The 19,604-nt window shown below is 44.0% G+C and overlaps 1 protein-coding gene across 5 annotated transcripts; it reads right to left on the bottom strand.

Moving 5' to 3' along the window:
* palmda (palmdelphin a) lies at nucleotides 1–17,393 on the bottom strand. 5 transcript variants are annotated; one of them, XM_070448945.1, is made up of 10 exons: nucleotides 17,255–17,393; nucleotides 6,904–6,955; nucleotides 6,713–6,793; nucleotides 6,329–6,447; nucleotides 5,191–5,305; nucleotides 5,025–5,049; nucleotides 4,803–4,907; nucleotides 3,431–4,654; nucleotides 3,239–3,337; nucleotides 1–580 (listed from the first exon to the last, which is right to left on the bottom strand). In XM_070448945.1, exons 2-10 carry the CDS (start codon nucleotides 6,946–6,948, stop codon nucleotides 540–542), a joined length of 1,854 nt encoding a protein of 617 aa, XP_070305046.1. In that variant the 5' UTR covers nucleotides 6,949–6,955; nucleotides 17,255–17,393; the 3' UTR covers nucleotides 1–539. The 5 variants fall into 5 exon arrangements, with proteins under 5 accessions (XP_070305046.1, XP_023865119.1, XP_070305044.1 ...); XM_024009351.2 differs by having other exon boundaries at nucleotides 3,239–4,654; nucleotides 17,255–17,391; XM_070448943.1 differs by having other exon boundaries at nucleotides 3,239–4,654; nucleotides 4,803–4,886; nucleotides 17,255–17,390.
* Between the last annotated feature and the right edge of the window lie 2,211 nt (nucleotides 17,394–19,604).

The following is a 19,604-nucleotide window of genomic DNA, read 5'->3' as shown; positions in this document are numbered from 1 at the left end:
TTGTGTGACAATTAGCTTTTTAATTATTTAGTTAGCATGATTATCTTTTACAAATATGCAAGCAGGTTACAGTTTCAACAGCAAATTACATTAAGGCACTTAGCATATCAAAAGTGCTGGCTAGTAGCCTACAGTAGAGGAGGAAAATATATCTGGCAGCAGCATAAAGGCTGGAGAGTAAACATCAAATGCACTGATATCTTCAGGAACATTGAACGAGCAGATTTTTAATTTAAGATCAGCGATTCCCTTCAAAAGTCTGTTTTAGACTGGTTGTTCCTTCTCAAAATGACATCATTGGTATATTTTAAGCTCTAATACTCTGTGTAAGGAAACATTATGAGCAAACATGTTTACCACTTTTAAACAGAACCTTATATTGAGAATTATATTTAGAATCCAAATATAAAGTTTTGATTTGAGCTATTGATGGCCTCACAGAAGTGTGCTTGGTGTTAGTCGAATGTGTTGCGCAAAGATGTTTTTCTTCCTTCTCGTCATGGAACTTGAAGGGTTGATGAGTCTTGCATGGAGTATTTCTACACAAACTGTTCAGGTTTCTCCATACACGTACTTGAAGCTGTAGGAAATGTAAGAGAAAATAAAACACATTTACCATGTAAATATCATATCACATCAATTAGGACTAATTAAGATTCATCCAGATTAGTTGTGTTATGTTTATAATAATGTGTGTCCTGAAATAACCTCAAGACAAAAGTATGGGACAAGACTTTCTGTGAAGTATAGTAACACCACTCTTCCAATAGCCTACTCACCAAGCAGACAAAGTTGTGAGGAAAAACACTGTCTGAACCAACCCCAGGAGAGCTAAGATTGGTGTATGTCCTCAGTTATGTGTCATCAGCATTTATGTAACTCAAATTATAGTTATATAAGTGTGTCTCAATCACATATTACAGGATGACACATTCCTTTTAAAAGCCTCTTAGTTCGGGAGACATCCATGTCTAATGATCTGATTGATGTCTGGACCGTTAAGTCTGTTAAGGTCCAGACCATCCACTGTCCCTGTCCTCAGAGAGATCATGAGAGGTGACAGAAAGGTCGTTAGCACTGTCAGATGGTGTGAAAGTGTTGTTGGGTGCGTGTGTATGTGTGTGTGTGTGTGTGTGTGTGTGTGTGCGCGTGTGTGTGTGTACGTGTGTACATGTGTGTTTGTGTGTGTGTACATGTGTGTGGTGTGAGTACATGTGTTGTGGTGTACGTGTGTGCGTTGTACGTGTGTGTGTGTGTGGTGTGTGGTGTGTGTGTGTGTGTGTGTGTGTGTTGTGTGGTGTGTGTGTTGTAGTGTGGTGTTGTTGTGTGTGTGTGTGGGAGGTGGTGTGTGTGTGTGTGTGTGTGTGTGTGTGGGGAGGGTGTGTGGTGTGTGTTGTGTTGTGTGTGTGTGTGTGTGTGTGGGAGGGAGGGTGGAACGCATGTCTTATCCCCTTCCTTTGACTCCTCAGATGTGAAGTGATCAGTAATAACACAGTGATGGTTATGTATAGGAAATTATTCTGAATTAGCTTCAGTTACAGTTCTACTGAAGACCTTAACATATTGCCATGCACTTTCTTCCACTTTGTACTGAATCTCATTAGCTAACATAGTGTCGGTGTGATGAAATGTTTTAATGATAAATAAAGCAAACATTGAACAAAATACACAACAATTGTTCAGCAGAAATACACTGAGTGTAAAAAATATTAGGAACACCTTCCTAATATTTACTTGCGTTCCTTTTGCCCTCAGAACTGCCTCAACTCATCGGGGCATGGACTCTACAAGGTGTTGATAGAGTTGACTCCAATGCTTCCCACAGTTGTGTCAAGTTGGCTGGATGTACTTTGGGTGGTGGACCATTCTTGAGATACATAGTAAACTGTTGAGCGTGAAAAACCCAGCAGCGTTGCAGTTCATAACACAAACCAGTGTGCCTGGCACCTACTACCATACCCCGTTCAAAGGCACTTCAATCTTTTTCTTGTCCATTCACCCTCTGAATGGCACACATACACAATCCATGTCTCAATTGTCTCAAGGCTTAAAAATCCTTCTATAACCTGTCTCCTCCCTTCATCTACACTGTTGAAATGAATTGAACAAGTGACATCAATAAGGGATTATAACTTTCACCTGGATTCACCTGACAGACTATGTCATGAAAAGATCAATTGTTCTTAATGTTTTGTATACTCGTTCATATTGTTACATGTTTATTTCAAAAAGCGCAACCTCTCTCTCTCACACACACACGCACGCACACACACACACACACACCACACACACCACCCACACCCACCCAACCCACACCACACACAACACACACACACACAACACACCACACACACACACACACCACACACACACACACACACACACCACACACACAACACACACACACACACACACACACACACACACACACACACACACACACACATACATTCACCACTTGTGCCTGTTATTATGCACACACTCATGCACGTACACACTCACACAATCAAACAGATCATTGTTACACAAGAGGATTAAGGCAGTCAATAATGAGTTAATTACTGTTTAAGTTACAAGGCAAGCAATCATGCATATTACTGTAAGTATACAGAGTACAGACATGGCATAACAACATTGCAATGTGGAAAAGAGATTCTAAAAAACACATACAAAATAATAAATATTAAGTTAGTGCAAAACAATTATTTAATCAGAGTGTACATTTGATTTGCACTGTACCTTCAGACCAGTTATTTATAATATGTCAGTAAAAAAGTCAATTCTAGCTTTGTTATCCAAAAGTAGAAACATAAAAAATATCCAATAATATTTTACATATTATACAAGCAGTCAAGCACATTTTGGCCTCCTTTAGGAAACCAAAGATACAGCATTACTGCCTTCCAGCCACTAGAGAGAGGCAGAGTTTGACTTCAAGTATCAAACAAGCTCTGGTATGGATACACAACATCACTATGTATGTAAACAGTGACAGAGTGTGATTAGAATGAGTTTCAGGTCAGTCTGTGTTACAATGATTAAGACAAGAACAAACTGATGCAACAGAGAAGCCAACTACCCAGCATACAGTTCAACACACTAGCCAGCCAATGAGAGACCTCAAAAGTGCTGTCAGTCAAAGCAAAGGAAGTGATGTTAGTTAGCTAGTGTCAACAGTTGCAGGTTGGTTACATGAGCATGCAGCATGGCTTCTTTCTCTTTTGAATCTTTCTGATACCTGGGGCTGAGTGCTTCTCTGTCCCGTCCAACTGTCCGTCTGAATATGGGTAGCATGCCTCTTTGGCCTGTTGACCAGGGTAGACCAACTTCTTTGACGCTGTGTATGGTGACGCATTGTTAGCGTTAATATTAGCGGTGGACTCTGCCATGTACTGTATTAATTTGTGTTGAGGTTGAGARTGATGATAACCCCAGTTGTTGTATCCATCCGGGTTGTAGGTGTTAAGCTGAGGGTTACTCTCGTCCACCCCATCCTCATCGCCAATGACGACAAGCTCAGCCCGGATGGACCCTTCGTAGCCCAGACCACGTCCACTGTCATCCTTGGCGGTTTGGTAGCCCATAAAGATCGCAGTGATAGGCTCAGATGTGTCTATGGCGTTCAGGATACTGAAGTGCAAGTCTTCCTGGTAGATCGGAGATGGTTTCCGGTCCTTTTTAGCCGACGAGTTGTAGAACATCTYGCCTTGCTGGCTCTCTCTAGGGCTATGGTAAGAGTTGTGGGTGGGGTGAAACTCCCCGCCGTAGGAGAAAGGGTTCTGGTTGTACCCGTTGGTTGGCTGGTAGTACTCCTCGTCCTTCCTGCAGATAGGGACTGGAATGTGAGGGGAGGAGGAGAGACTCTCCGGCCCTGAGTAGTGGACTCCATCAATGTAGTGGAGCTCCTTCCTGGAGAGGACGTCATGCTCATACAACTCCGGCTGATACCCATTCCCATTGGTTCCTTGGAGGACTTTAGCATGACTCTGTTGGGGCCTGTTGGAGGCTGAGGCACTCCTGGAGAATGCAGGCACTGATTCCTGGTGAACCTGATGGTCCTGTGGGAAAGCTCCGCTTTGAGGCATCTTCTGCACTATAGCCTTTCGGAGCAGCTTCTCCACCTCCATAGGGCTGAGCTCCTGGTGGCTCCGAGGGCCACAGGGGGTGGAGAATGCAGGCACTGGTTCCTGGTGGACCAGAGGGCCACAGTTGGGGGAGAATACAGGCACTGCTTCCTGGTGGCCACGAGGGCCACAGTTGGGGGTGAATGCAGGCACTGGTTCCTGGTGGCCCGGAGGGCCACAGTTGGGGGAAATTACAGGCACTGGTTCCTGGTGGCCCCGAGGGCTATAGTTGGGGGAAAATGCAGGTGCTGATTCCTGATGGCCCTGGTGGCCCCGAGGTCCTCTCTGAGACTTCTTCTGTTCTGTGGCTGCTCGCAGCAGCTCCTCCACCTCCATAGGGCTGAGCTCATCCACTCCATTCCCCAGGTGAGACCCGTCAGACTGCAGGGCATAGACGGACTTACGGCCGTCGTCGTAGACTTTAACCCCTCTCTGCTGGAGCTCCTGGGGGGTGACGGTGGATGTAGACAGGACCCGGCTCTCCCCGGTACGGAGGTCCTTCTGGACGTTGATCTCCATTGCAAACATGGCTGGAGGAGGAGAGAAGGAGGAGAGACAGAGAGTACGAGGAAGGGAGAGATGGAGAGAGAGATGGGTTGTAATTAGATAAAAATAGGATTTTGACATATCTACAGTACACGCCATTGTTGTAATAAATGTTACTATGAAGTTTCTTACTTTGTTTGGGTGTGTCCTTATTAAATTTAAAGGACTGCTTCCTTGAAATTTGAGGTTTATAGAACTTTGGGACATCTAGAGTAGCTGGGGAAATAAAGATTGGTTCTGTGAAAAAAATAAGCTATGTTTTTTGTATTACCAATGATTATGTGTATAGTGTAACATGCTTGATCAAATACATTAAATGAATAACGCAATCAGAAAGCTAGCAAAAGGCCTTACCTTCTTTGAAATTCTCATTTGMCTCCTGTAAGACAACATAAAAACAGCACTTTTAGAGATACAACTCAGATCAACAAAACCTCAGATTAACAGTACCCTCATTGTGGCCAAAGCAAAACATCTAAACCAGAAATATCTCAATGTCAATTATGTTATGTCCAAGTACCTTTATTATCTCCTCAGGGGTTTTCTCAATAGCCTTCAGTCTCTTCAGTATGAAGCCCTCGTTTTTTGATATCATCGTCTCTTCCCTCTCCAGAGCCTCAATCTCTTTCTCAATCCTGCAAGCCGAAACAGAAAGGGTCAAAGGTCATATCACCTCATAGACAGGCGGAGAAGGGATGAAGAATGGATCAGTGAACTGACAGTTTTCTCATCTTCGGAAGACTTCCTTTTCTGGCTCTAATCTCGTCAGAGGTGTAACTTGGCAAACTGATCATGGCTGGCAGCAGACAGACTCAGGGTCAACCACCCGTGCATCCCACCTCTGCCAACCCCATCAATGCTGTGCTATCCCACCCAACTGGCATTAAATCACCCCATTAGAGTAGCACAACCCTGCCACTTGACACCTACAGTCCAAATGGCTATACCCCAAAGCGGTACGACCCTAACAGATTGGAACCTACCCTGTGAAATACTAAAAAGTGTCCATTCAGTTGAGATGGGTGGAACAGGAGGGGGAGGGCAGAATGAGTCTATTTGTGGATATCCCTCACTCTTACTAAAGAAACAAAAAGGCCAGAACATCACCTTTTAATAGTGACAAATACCTATATGTTTAAATCCAAGGTGGTTTTCATTAGGTAAAAAAATAACTCTGTTACTTCCATCTCAGTTACGGGAGTTAGTGAACCTAAAGCTCACGCTGCTGTTGTCTTACTACCAGCACCTTAGGGGTTTCAGGGAACGCACTGACTGCCACTTGGACCAATCTACGGACAAATATAGGTCTAACTGGACAGTTGATGGGCTACCCTTCACCGCAGACAGTCCAATACATGTTGCCAGGGTGTTGATGCATGCAACGTGATGCAGTGCCTGTCGGTTGAGCATAGAAATTAAATAAATAAAAGAGGCGTCCCCATTTAAAAGCAACACTTCACCGTAAGTGGTACAGATTTAACATGGGTAAGGTTTAATCGAATGAAGCATCCAAGATGAAACATATGCTAAAACATATCTCGACATACCAAGGCCTATATTCCATCAGGCAGCCATGTTAAAAAAACAGCAATGTAAACATACTGTAGATCAGTTTAGACATGAACAAATGGAGTATCAGTTGTCCTGGCTTACTGTACCTGTGGATGCTGGTCTGGAGGAGCTTCGTTTGTTGTTGATCTCCCCTCAAAGTCTCTCTCTGCTGTGGGCTCTGGATGGCTGCTCCATCCATGAGCCATTGCTCTCTCAAGGACTTTTTCTGTTCAAAGTAAGAGAGGGTGACACAGCATTATGTCTTAACTGTCATGAATTACATGTTATTTTTGCACTCTAACATATGTCTTTAATGGACTGCTCAGCCACAGTGACCATAAAATCTAAAAACTGTCATCAAGCTTTGATACTTAGAACTCTCGCTGTCATTAGATAGTTACGAATTATTGAAACAATGTGGTTTGACAATATGACAGTAAGATAAACTGTAATGTTATCACTTCATTGATGGTCAAATTACCTAACTGTACCTTTAAGTGCTGAAGCTTTAATTTCTCCTTGTCAATCTCCAGCTTCTTATGAGCAATGTCCTCTTGGACTTTCCTCTTATCCTGCAGATAAAGTATTTAAAAAAGAAAGTTGTGAACCTTAAACTACTTGACACAGATATTATTCAGTCGTTGATTTGCTGTAAGAGAACCAGGACTCGAGGTCAGTTTACCGTTATGGCTTGGAGCCGCTCCTTGACCAGGTCTGCCTCTTCCATACCGACCCTGGACCAAAGAAAAATTWAAAAAAGAAAAGACAATGGCGATGAGAAGGAAACTCTGGAACAAAAACAGCAGCTAAAAAGTGATGCGTTGACACACATACCAGTCATCCAGTGAATAGAGCTTTATGATCCATTGAGAGGGAAGGTTAAAGGGATACTTCACCTTTTTATGTGAACTATCCCTTTAACAGTTGAACCAGGAATAGTGCCAGTGGTGATTGACACACTTTAAAAAAGTGACTTGATAAATTKGACCAGAAACAAGAGGGTTTGAGTTCCAACACAGATGACAAATGACCTAGTCATTACTGAGGGATTTCACACTCAATTCTACCTGACCAGACCTGAAACACGAGTCTGGTCTAGCCAATAACACACTCAATTTTTGGTCTGAGAGAGCATAGCATTCAGGCCCCTAATATCATATTACAGAAATGTAGTGACCTACAAGGCAAGAGTCTCCAACTGGAATGCCGATACACATACTTTCAATAAGTGAAAAGTGAAAACACGAATGCACTCTGGGGTACCTTAGGGGTGTGCTTCTGTGTGTGGTGACAGTGACAGTGATGACCTATGGCCCTGAAAGGGCATGCCAGCATCTACTTGGTCTCTCCTTACATCTTTCCACGAAATGTGAGCCCTACCGCAGACTTCCTGTCTCTCACCATGCTCCACAGATATTCTAGACTAGCTATTTTCTCAGACAGCCCCCTTAATGGGATGACTCAGCAGCAGCCTCTATATTTGCTCTTCACATAGAGGTAGGAACCTGAAAGAGATAGCAGTCTGATAAGTGAGGAGAATATGGGGGCCTTCCAGTTACTGGTAAAATGTTCTGTACATACAGTTGTAGTCGGAAGTTTACATACACTTAGGTTGGAGTCATTTAAAACTTGTTTTTCAACCACTCCACAAATTTCTTGTTAACAAACTATAGTTTTGGCAAGTCGGTTAGGACATCAACTTTGTGCATGACACAAGTAATTTTTTCCAACAATTGTTAACAGACAAATTATTTCACTTATTATTCACTGTATCAAAATTCCAGTGGGTCAGAAGTTTACATACACTAAGTTGACTGTGCCTAAATAGCTTGGAAAATTCCATAAAATGATGTCATGGCTTTAGAAGCTTCTGATAGGCTAATTGACATAATTTGAGTCAATTGGAGGTGTACCTGTGGATGTATTTCAAGGCCTACCTTCAAACTTAGTGCCTCTTTGCTTGACATAATGGGAAAATCAAAAGAAATCTGCCAAGACCTCAGAAAAAAAATCTGTCTGGTTCAAAGTCTGGTTCATCCTTGGGAGCAATTTCCAAACACCTGAAGGTACCACGTTCATCTGTACAAACAATAGTACGCAAGTATAAACACCATGGGACCACGCAGCCGTCATACCACTCAGGAAGGAGACGCGCTCTGTCTCCTAGAGATGAACGTACTTTGGTGCGAAAAGTGCAAATCAATCCCAGAACAACAGCAAAGGACCTTGTGAAGATGCTGGAGGAAACGGGTACAAAAGTATATTTATCCACAGTAAAACGTGTCCTATATCGACATAACTTGAAATGCCGCTCAGCAAGGAAGATGCCACTGCTCCAAAACCACCATTAAAAMCAACAACTATGGTTTGCAACTGCACAGTCGGAAGTTCGTACTTTTTGGAGAAATTTCCTCTGGTCTGATGAAACAAAAATGGAACTGTTTGGCCATAATGACCACCGTTATGTGTGGAGAAAAAAGGGGAATGCTTGCAATCTGAAGAACACCTTCCCAACCGTGAAGCACGGGGGTGGCAGCATCATGTTGTTGGGGTACTTTGCTGCAGGAGGTACTGGTGCACTTCACAAAACAGATGGCATCATGAGGGAGGAAAATGATGTGGATATATTGAAGCAACATCTCAAGACATCAGTCAAGAAGTTAAAGCTTGGTCACAAATGGGTCTTCCAAATGGACAATGACCCCAAGCATAATTTCAAAGTTGTGGAAAAAATGGCTTAAGGACAACAAAGTCAAGGTATTGCAGTGGTCATCACAAAGCCCTKACCTCAATCCTATAGAAAATTTGTGGGCAGAACCGAAAAAGCGTGTGGGATCAAGGAGACCTACAAACCTGACTCAGTTACACCAGCGCTGTCAGGAGGAATGGGCCAAAATTCACCCAATTTATTGTGGGAAACTTGTGGAAGGCTACCCGAAATGTTTGACCCAAGTTAAACAATTTAAAGGCAATGCTACCAAATACTAATTGTCACGCACTGACCTTAGAGATCCTTTTTTTGTCTCTATTTTGGTTTGGTCAGGGTGTGAGTTGGGGTGGGTATTCTATGTTCTATTATTTGTATTTCTGTGTTTTGCCGGGTAGGGTTCTCAATCAGGGACAGCTGTCTATCGTTGTCTCTGATTGACAACCATACTTAGGTAGCCCTTTTTTCCACCTGTCTTTGTGGGAAATTGACTTTGTTTATGGCACATAGCCTTTAGCTTCACAGTTTGTTTTGTAGTGTTTATTGTTTTGTCGGCGTCATTTTTCAAATAAAATAATATGTACGCTCACCACGCTGCACCATGGTCCTCTTCCTTCAACAGCCGTGACACTAATTGAGTGTATGTAAACTTCTGACAATAAAAAGTAAAATAAATAATTCTCTCTACTATTATTCTGACATTTCAAATTCTTAAAATAAAGTGGTGATCCTAACTGACCTAAAACAGTGGATTTTTACTAGGATTAAATTATAGGAATTGTGAAAAACTGAGTTTAAATGTATTTGGCTAAGGTGTATGTAAACTTCCGACTTCAACTGTAACTGCTTATTCCCCCTGATTCAGGTAAACCTCTAACTGGAATTTCTGAAATAAACAAAAACTGGGGGATTCGGGGAAAGTTTCTCTTTTGCAACCTTAACTACAATATACACCCTAACTACAGAAAGTAATCATACCCCATGACCAACTTTTTGTTGTGTTACAGCCTTTTGGTCACTGGCCTACACACAATTCCCCATAATGTCAACGTGGGATTATGTTTTTCGAAATTGTAACAAATTAATAAAACCTGAAAAGTGGAAACGTCTTGAGTCAATAATTATTCAAGCCTATGTTATGGCAAGCCTGTCACGCCCTGGCCTTAGTTATCTTTGTTTTCTTTATTATATTAGTTAGGTCAGGGTGTGACATGGATGTTTGTGTGTATTTGTCTCGTCTTGGGTGGTTGTATTGTATAGGGGGTTTTGTAGAGTTTATGGGGTTGTGTTCAGTGTAGGTGTTTAGGAAAGTCTATGGTTGCCTGGTTTGGTTCTCAATCAGAGACAGCTGTTTATTGTTGTCTCTGATTGGGAGCCATATTTAAGGCAGCCATAGGCATTAGGCTATTGTGGGTAGTTGTCTATGTGATGTTGCATGTTTGCACTCAGTATTATAGCGGTCACGTTCGTTTTGTTATTTTGTATTGTTTGTTAAGTGTTCTTCGTTATTAAAAAGAAGAATGTATTTCTCTCACGCTGCGCCTTGGTCTCCTCACTACGACGATTGTGACAAAGCCTAAATAAGTTCAGGAGAAAAATGTGCTTAACAAGTCACATAATAAGTTGAATGGACATTTTTGAATGACTACCTCATCTCTGTACCCCACACATACAATTATCTGTAAGGTCCCTCAGTCGCACTGGGAATTTCAAGCACAGATTCAACCACAAAGACAAGGGAGGTTTTCCAATGCCTCGCACCTATTGGTAGATGGGTAAAAAAGCAGACATTGAATATCCCTTTGAGCATGGTGAAGTTATTAATTACGCTTTGGATGGTGTATCAATACACCCAGTCACAACAAAGATACAGGCACCCTTCCTAACTCAGTTGCCGGAGAGTAAGGAAACCGCTCAAGGATTTTACCATGAGGTCAATGGTGACTTTAAAACAGGTACAGAGTTTAATGGCTGTGATAGGACAAAACTGAGGATAGATCAACAACATGGTTGTTACTCAACAATACTAACCTAATTAACAGAGTGAAAAGAAGGAAGCCTGTACAGAAAAGAATACTACAAAACATGTATCCTGTTTGCAACAAGGCACTAAAGCAATACTGGAAAACATGTGGCAAAGCAATTCACTTTTTGTCCTGAATACAAAGTGTTATGTTTGGGGCAAATCATATACAACACATTACGGAGTACCACTCTCCATATTATCAAGAATAGTGGTGGCTGCATCATGTTATGGGTATGGTTGTAATCGTTAAGACTTGGGAGTTTTTCAGGATAAAAAAGAAACGGAATGTAGCTTAACACAGGCAAAATCTTAGAGAAAAACCTGRTTCAGTTTGCTTTCCACCAGACACTGGGAGATCAATTCACCTTTCAGCAGAACAATAACCTATAAAACAAGTGTAACGGCTGTTGGAAGGAGAGGACCAAGGTGCAGCGTGGTACGTGTCCATATTTATTTAATGAACACTGAAATAACAAAAATAACAAAGAGAACRACCGAAACAGTTCTGGCTGGTGCAGACACACAACAGAAAACAACAACMCACAAAACACAGGTGGGATGAGGCTACCTAAGTATGGTTCTCAATCAGAGACAACGATGGACAGCTGCCTCTGATTGAGAACCAAACCCGGCCAAACACATAGAAATAGACCACATAGAACAAAAACATAGAATGCCCACCCCAACTCACGCAACAAGGCCATATCTACACTGGAGTTGCTTACCAAGAACACAGTGAATGTTCCTGAGTGGCCAAGTTACAGTTTTTACTTAAATCTACTTGAAAGTCTATGGTAAGACCTGAAAATGGTTGTCTAGCAAAGATCAACAACTAATTTGACAGATCTTGAAGACGTTTGAAATAAATAATAATGGGTAAATGTTGCACAATCCAGGCGTAGAAAGCTCTTAATAGATTAACCCAGAAAGACTAACAGCTGTAATCACTGCCAAAGGTGATTCTACAAAATATTGATTCAGGGGTGTGAATACTTAAGTAAATTAGATATTTCTGTATTTATTTCCAAGAAAATGTGCAAACATTTTCACTTTGTCATTATGGGGTATTGTGTGTAGATGGGTGAGACTTTTTGCAAATATTTAATCAATTTTTTATTCAGACTGTAACACAACAAAATGTGGAATAAGTCAAGGGGTTTGAATACTTTCTGAAGACATTGTAAACTCAAGGAGAGTCTAAAAATAGGAGGCCATAACAACAATAGACAAGTGTTGCACTCTGCGGCAAAGCATTGCATCTGTCTGTCTCTTCAAAAACAGAGATAAGCAAACAGTTGATAGAACTAAAGTACAGTTCTGTAAGGGCTGTTTGTCCTCCTCTTCGCTCAGATGAGGAAGAGGAGAGAAGGATCAGTGGACCAATTCGCGCAGCATCTAGGGAAATAAAGCCATCTCTTTATTAGAAACGATGGCAACACAAAAAAAACCACTCAAAATCTACAAAAAAAGATAAACGAGTAGACGAAACCTGAACATGAATAAAAAAAACTGAACTAAACGTAGAACACCTCACGGACAGGAACAGACTTACATCAAAAACGAACGAACAGACCAAATCAGTCCCGGTATGGTACATACATCGAGACAACAGGAACAATTCACCCACAATCAAACAAGAAGAACACCCGCTACCTAAATATGACTCTTAATTAGAGGAGAACACAAAAACACCTTGCCTCAAATTAAGAGCCATACAGGCAAACCCAAAACCAACAAATAGAAACAGATAATATAGACTGCCCACCCAACACATGCCTGACCATGAAACAGCATACAAAAATCCAACATAAAAAACAGGTCAGGACCGATTACAGAACCCCCCAAGTTGCGAACGCGGGCGCACCAGAGCAAAGTCCAGGGAGGGTCTGGGTGCCGTTTTGACCAGGTGGTGGCTCAGCTCTGGAACGCTGTCCCCACACACCATAGTCCACTTCCGCTTCTGTCTTCCCTTCCAATGAACCTGAAAACTAACATCCCTAAATAAACGGACAGCACCGGGAGAAGGGGCAGCACCAGGGACATGAGGGCAAGCACCGGGACAGAGGGGCAGAACCGGGACAAGGGGCAGCACCGGACAAGGGCAGCACCGGACAAGGGGCAGCACGGACAGGGAAGCCCCGGGACAGAGGGGCAGCACACGGACAAGGGGGGGGGCCCAAAGCACGGGACAGAAGGGCAAGCACCGGACAAAGGCAGGTCTGGCTGAGGGACTCTGTGCAGGTCCTGGCTGAGGGGACTCCTGGCAGTCTGGCTGAGGGACTGCTGGCAAGGTGCCTGGCTGAGGGACTCTGGCAGGTCCTGGCTGAGGGACTCTGCAGGTTCCTGGCTGAGGACTCTGGCAGGTCTGGCTGAGGACTCTGGCAGGTCCTGGCTGAGGGACTCTGGCAGGTCCTGGCTGAGGGACCTGGCAGGTCCTGGCTGAGGGACTTCTGGCAGGTCTCTGGCTGAGTGGGACTCTGGGCATGTCCTGGCTGAGGGACTCTGGCAGGTCCTGGCTGAGGACTCTGGTGACGGCAGGTCCTGGCTGAGGGACTCTGGCAGATCCTGGCTGAGGGACTCTGGCAGATCCTGTGTGCTGAGGGACTCTGGCAGATCTGGCTGAGGGACTCTGGGCAGATCCTGGCTGAGGGACTCTGGCAGGTCTGGCTGAGGACTCTGGCAGGTCATGGCAAGGACGGCTCTGGCAGGCTCTGGCTAGGACGGCTCTGGCTGATCCGGTCTGCGGAAGGCTCTTGGCTGATCCGTGTCTGCGCGAGCTCTGGCTGATCCGGTCTGCGGAAGGCTCTGGCTGATCCGGTCTGGCGGAAGCTGCTGGCTGAATCCGGTCTGGCCGAAGGCTCTGGCTGATCCGGTCTGGCGGAAGGCTCTGGCTGATCGCGTCTGGCGGAAGGCTCTGGTATGGTCTCAGGTCTGTGGTCTGCAGACGGGCGCTTTGCAGGCTCATGGCACGACGGGCAGTTCAGGCGGCGCTGGGCAGACGGGCAGTTCAGAGCGCCGCTGGGCAGACGGGCAGTTCACGGCGCCGCTGGCAGACGGGCCAGGTTCAGGCGCCGCTTGGCCAGACGGCAGTTCATGGCTGCCGCTGGGCAGAACGGCAGTTCAGGCGCCCGCTGGGCAGACGCGGCAGTTCAGAGCGCCGCGGGAGCAGTACGGCAGTGCAGCAGGCGTTGGTCAGAATCGCCGACTCTGCCCTGCTGAGACGCACAGTAGGCTGTGCCGTGGTATAGGCACTGGCTGCGCTGGAGAGGAGGAAACAGCTGGAAGAGAAAACCCGGAGAGACAGCCTGGTACGGGGGGCTGCCACCGAGGATTGGACAATGGCGGTGGCACCGGTTATATCCGGACCGTGAAGGAGGACAGGTGTCATTGAGCACCGTAGCCTCCCCAACCCTACCAGGTTGAATGGTCCCGTAGCCCTCCAGTGCGGCGAAGGTGAATAGCCCGCACTGGGACTATGCAGGCGAACCGGGGGACACCACCTGTAAGCCTGGTGCGCAATGACGCCGGCCGAGAGACGTACTGGAGCCAGATACGTTGGGCCGGCTCATGGCATCCGCTCGATGCCCAACTAGCCCTCCAGTGCGGCGAGTGGAATTAGCCCGCACTGGCTAAGCACGCGTACTGGGGCATACGTCGCTTTCTCGCATAACACGGTGTCTACCAGTACGACGCCTTCTTCCTCCACGGTAAGCACGGGGAGTTTTCTCGGGTACCTACCCGGCTTGCCACACTCCTCGTGTGCCCCCCCAGAAATTTTTGGGTCTGACTCACGGGCTCCCAACCGCGTCGCCGCGCTGCCTCCTCAATACCAGCGCCTCTCAGCCTTCGCTGTCTTCCAACTCCTCCTTGGACGGCGATATATTCCACTGGCTGAGCCCAAGGTCTCTACCATCCAGGATCTCCTCCCAAGTCCCAGGAGTCCTGTTGCTCTGTTTGAGCATTCCTTGCCGCTTGGTCTTAGCGTGGTGTGATCTTGTAAGGGCTGTTGTTCCTCCTCTTCCTCAGTGAGGAGAGAGAGAAGGATCAGTGGACCAATAACCAGCCATAGGGAATAAGCATCTCTTCTATTAGAAACGATGGCAACACAAAAAACAAACACTTACAAAATTACAAAACGAAACCGACGTAGACGAAACTGAACTGAATTAAACTAACTAAACGTAGAACTCACGGACAGGAACAGACTACCATCAAAAAGACGAACAGCCAAAGTCCCGTATGGTACTACATCGACGACACAGGAGACATCACCACAAACAAACGTGAGAACACCCACCTAAATATGACTCTTAATTAAGAGAGAACACAAAACACCTGCCTCTAATTAAGAGCCATACCAGGCAACCAAAACCAACTAGAAACAGATAACATAGACTGCCCACCAAAACACATGCCCTGACCATAAAACATACAAAAACAACATAAACAGGTCAGGACCGTTACAGATTCTTGTTCTTCATTTACATGTTATTACATTTGTGGGGTTCTTCTATGAGGGCAGGGAGATACACAACTCTGATACTGTAGGAGGAAATGGGGGGATGTAGAAACATTTGGGCAGCTGTTATGGTTGTAAATGTTATTGACATAAAGCCCTTGTGATGAAATATTGCCAGGTGGCATAGGGCCAGTTATGTCTATCATGATTACAGTGACATCATCACACAGCTCTGTATAAACAATAAAATTCAAATTCAAATTATTTTCCTGTTTGAAATTAAAAGTCTAAATATTATTTTAAACAAGAATACATTAGAAAAATCCTCATTGAAAGAAAAAATAATTCATGGCACTTTTCAGTTCTTGAAGGGGAATTTCAATTATTAATCTCCTGATTAGAAAGAACTGAAATAGGACTCACTGATCCCAACCCTGGTCAGCATTATGAACTGTGCCATATGTCCTCCCACGTGTGACAAAGACTGCATTTCTCTGACCAATCACATAAGATCTTTTCACATCAGATCTTTCAGACCAATTAGTAAAAAAAAGCTCAGAATTGGGCTGCCTGTGTAAACCCAGCCTAATTTGGCTGGACACCGCTTTGACCCTTAGTTCATCACTTCTAAGAAGGTTTGAGACCTGATGAAAGACTTAAGAAACAACACATTGTTTAGCTGGCCTGATATATCACACTTGGGCGCATATAGAGCATTGCAGTACGCAGACTCTTTTATTTTCTTTATAGACATATTATAGGCTACTTCTTCATCAGCACCTGCCCAGATCAATCGGATGTGTTTCAATATGTCCCCAATAGGTCCCCATGTGAAGAGTGGCAGCTACAAACTGTGATGGTCAGTTCCCAGCTCCAATCCCTCCTCAGGCAGACTGACAGTTCTAGTGGAAGGAGGTTTTCTCTAAGCTGTCTGCCCTAAGCTGATCACTGCGGTGATTTAGCCAGGCAGCAAATCTGTTGGGGCATCTGCTTCCACAACATTAACTGCATGGACACATGGTTTTCAAAAGTGCACATGTACAGTAGGATGGTAAAACCGTATGCATATTTGTAGTATACAATTTCATGTGCATACTTCCTTCATTTTCTTTATGCTTTATGCTATTATTTAATGGGTGTGTATTTCATTCCAATATAGGGCTTTGCATGAGTATAGGGCTCATGCAAAGTATTTGTCACTAACATAGCCTAGATGCACAAAGAATGCCCAAACGATGAGACATAAATGCTGTATATTCTAGACCTATTTTGGTAAATTAGAATAGTTTATTCACACAAGTAATCAAACAAATGGAGAACACGCGCTTGAGTACACCGCACAAACATTGGACTGAGGAATAGTTAACTGTGATTTTGCAGCTCTCACATGAGTGAAACAACAGTGTCCCAAGTAAAAGTTCCTATAAAATGACAACAAATTCCCATGCCWTCGCATGTTAGAACAGGAACACTGGCGGTAAAAACTGAAGTGGTTTAAATTAAGCATTAAGAGATCACTGGAGACCCCGCAGCGCGCCTGTCCAATTGGTTTATACATGCACGCTAAAAGAGCAATTGAACATATGAGAGTGAATTTATGTTGAAATGATTTAAAAATAACGAACTCAGGTAAAACCTAAAACCCATACAAAGTTATAATGTATTGCATAGTTATATATGCAGGATCTTAATTTGACCTATATTGTCACAGCAACATACAGAGCAGCAACAGGATTTTAAAGTGTAGTCCATAATGTTGCTTGATCGGTGGTTAGGCTATTAGCCTTATCTTACAACATTGCCAAGCAAAAACGGTTTGAGAAAATGGCAAGAACACTCACCAGTTGTGCGTGAACAAATGCTGGATATGGATTATAAATGCCTTGGTGACCCAAGTTCACTATTGGTGGACAGCGTAAAGCGCTCTGTCCTAAACAACGCGACAGTCAGGTACAGCGCGGGTGGCTTGAACAGAGCCAAGGGAAGGCATGATTGGCAGCTTGCCTTTACACCAATAGCAACAGGGCAAGTGTTGTATCCCACTGAGCACAGATGTCAGTTCAACGCCAACGTCACATTTGGTTGAGTTGTCCACTAACGTGAATTCAACCTGAAATCAACCAAAAATGTCACCATGTCATTGGATTTGGGTTTGATTGAAAACAATACGAAATTCCCTTACATTGATGACTTATTGCAAATCCAATCAGTTTTCCACCTCGATTCAAAGTCATAACATAGATTTTTTTAGTTGAAATTACATWAAAAAATGTTGATTCAACCAGATTTGAGTTAGTATATGCATCAAAAGTCCCAATGCACTTTCCTATTTTTGGAGTTATTACATAAAACTGATCAGTATTCAGAAGAATGCCGAAGTCATGTATTTTCAAGGCTGTGATGCAGAGGCACAACTTTGGTTTTAGAAGTGGGGGGGACATAATAWTWTTTTTTTTATCTACTCCAAACAGCCTATCCGACTGCTCGTAGTCATCCACATTGTCCTAAAGCACGCCTCGTTTTGTACCACATTGCGATGATAAGACTGGGGGGTACAAAAATGCAATTTCAGAATGTGAGGGGTACGAGCAGAGATTTACAGATTGATGGTTGGGGCCCATCCGAAAACTTTTAAAAGAGTGCAGGCTCTTTTAGCTATCAAAGCAAGGGGGTGGTTGGGCGCTTCACCAGGCCGAAATCCAAAATAGATACATTCCAGATGTCCGTCAGCTAGCGAGCTAACACTAAGCCAAGGTGGAAAAAGTTACAAAACTCCCATAGCCTACTTCACAGAGAACATGCCGAAAAGTTGACAAAACAAAAAAGAACAACAGACGAGGTACTACACAATAGAGCAAACAGGTATGATTTTCTCTTTCATTTTGAGCCCACGGCAAGAAAGCACCAAAGCCTGCCAGGCTAACGGGTTACCACTAGATAACACAGCCACAAAGTTTGTGAATAGCATGAGGTGTGGCTAACATTAGCCAGCTTGAGCTAGCTCCCGAGCTAGCATACGAACTCGATAGCACAGAGTAGACCCTCCATATGACGTTGAGAAATAGTGCATTGTGGGTAGTTTAGACTTTTTTCCGTAAATAAGTAAATAAATATGTAATAACCCAAAAACATAACTATGTTTGTACTTATAGGTAACCAGATTGTGACTACAACTAAGTTACTGAGTCTGACCACACTGTGTTGTTACATTGGTGAGTAAAAACTGCTTCCTACCCTTTATCTGAAGCTTTGAGAAAGCCATGTGCTTGCTCTCATCATCTCACTGTGAAACAAAGTTCCTCTTTGCTTTCCTTACAAAGTTCCAAATTGGCCTTTTGTCTAAATGTGCACAGCTGTCTTTGCTTTGATCCTCCTTGACAAACATGGACAGACATCGACCTAGAACCTAGAAGAATTAGAAACCTAAAACAGTCATCCATGTCAGTCATGCTATTTTGAACAATTCATTTATTTATTATGTCACATTCCAGGGAATGTTTTGGAGTTTTTTATTAACCACATCGACCATGGGACAGACAGTGTCCTGAACACCCATAGCACATGCATGTTTACGGCCAAGTCGTTAAAGATTCCATAAATAACTGACATGCGCTCCAAGCACATCCATCATGCAGGCATGCGGGGACAGGTGTGGGAAGTGGGAGTGTAGCTATGGCAACWACACACGTCTCCAAATACCCATGTCTGTCTGTGTGAGTCATGTTATAAGGTTTTGCACTTGTGGCTTCTCTCCCTGCCTGTTTTCTCCTCTAAGCTCAGTGTGTTTATTTCTGTTTGAGTATTTCCAGGAATGCATTTTTGGGCTATATTGTAGGCCTCCTTCTCTCATCTCAGTGGAACGTCCAACAGTTAGCTCATAGGTACAGAGTAGACCTGCTGGTCAAACAATAATGCATCCACAAATCACCTCAGCATGGGACAGCTCACAGACTGCGCCAGAACACACCCAGGTGGGAGACATTCCTACGTTGTGTTGCGCTTGCTTGTGCTCCCATTAAGAAATGTCACCCTCGGTGGCATGAGACATTCTCAGTGCAGCCTCTAATGAACAGGAACACGTCAGTAGCGGTCAGAACACACAGGCAGTGACACACACACACACACACACACACACACACACACACACACACACACACACACACACACACACACACACACACACACACACAC

This window comes from Salvelinus sp. IW2-2015, linkage group LG19 (assembly GCF_002910315.2).
Source record: "Salvelinus sp. IW2-2015 linkage group LG19, ASM291031v2, whole genome shotgun sequence".
Lineage (NCBI taxonomy): Eukaryota > Metazoa > Chordata > Actinopteri > Salmoniformes > Salmonidae > Salvelinus > Salvelinus sp. IW2-2015.
This window is presented reverse-complemented; position numbering and strand designations above follow the sequence as displayed.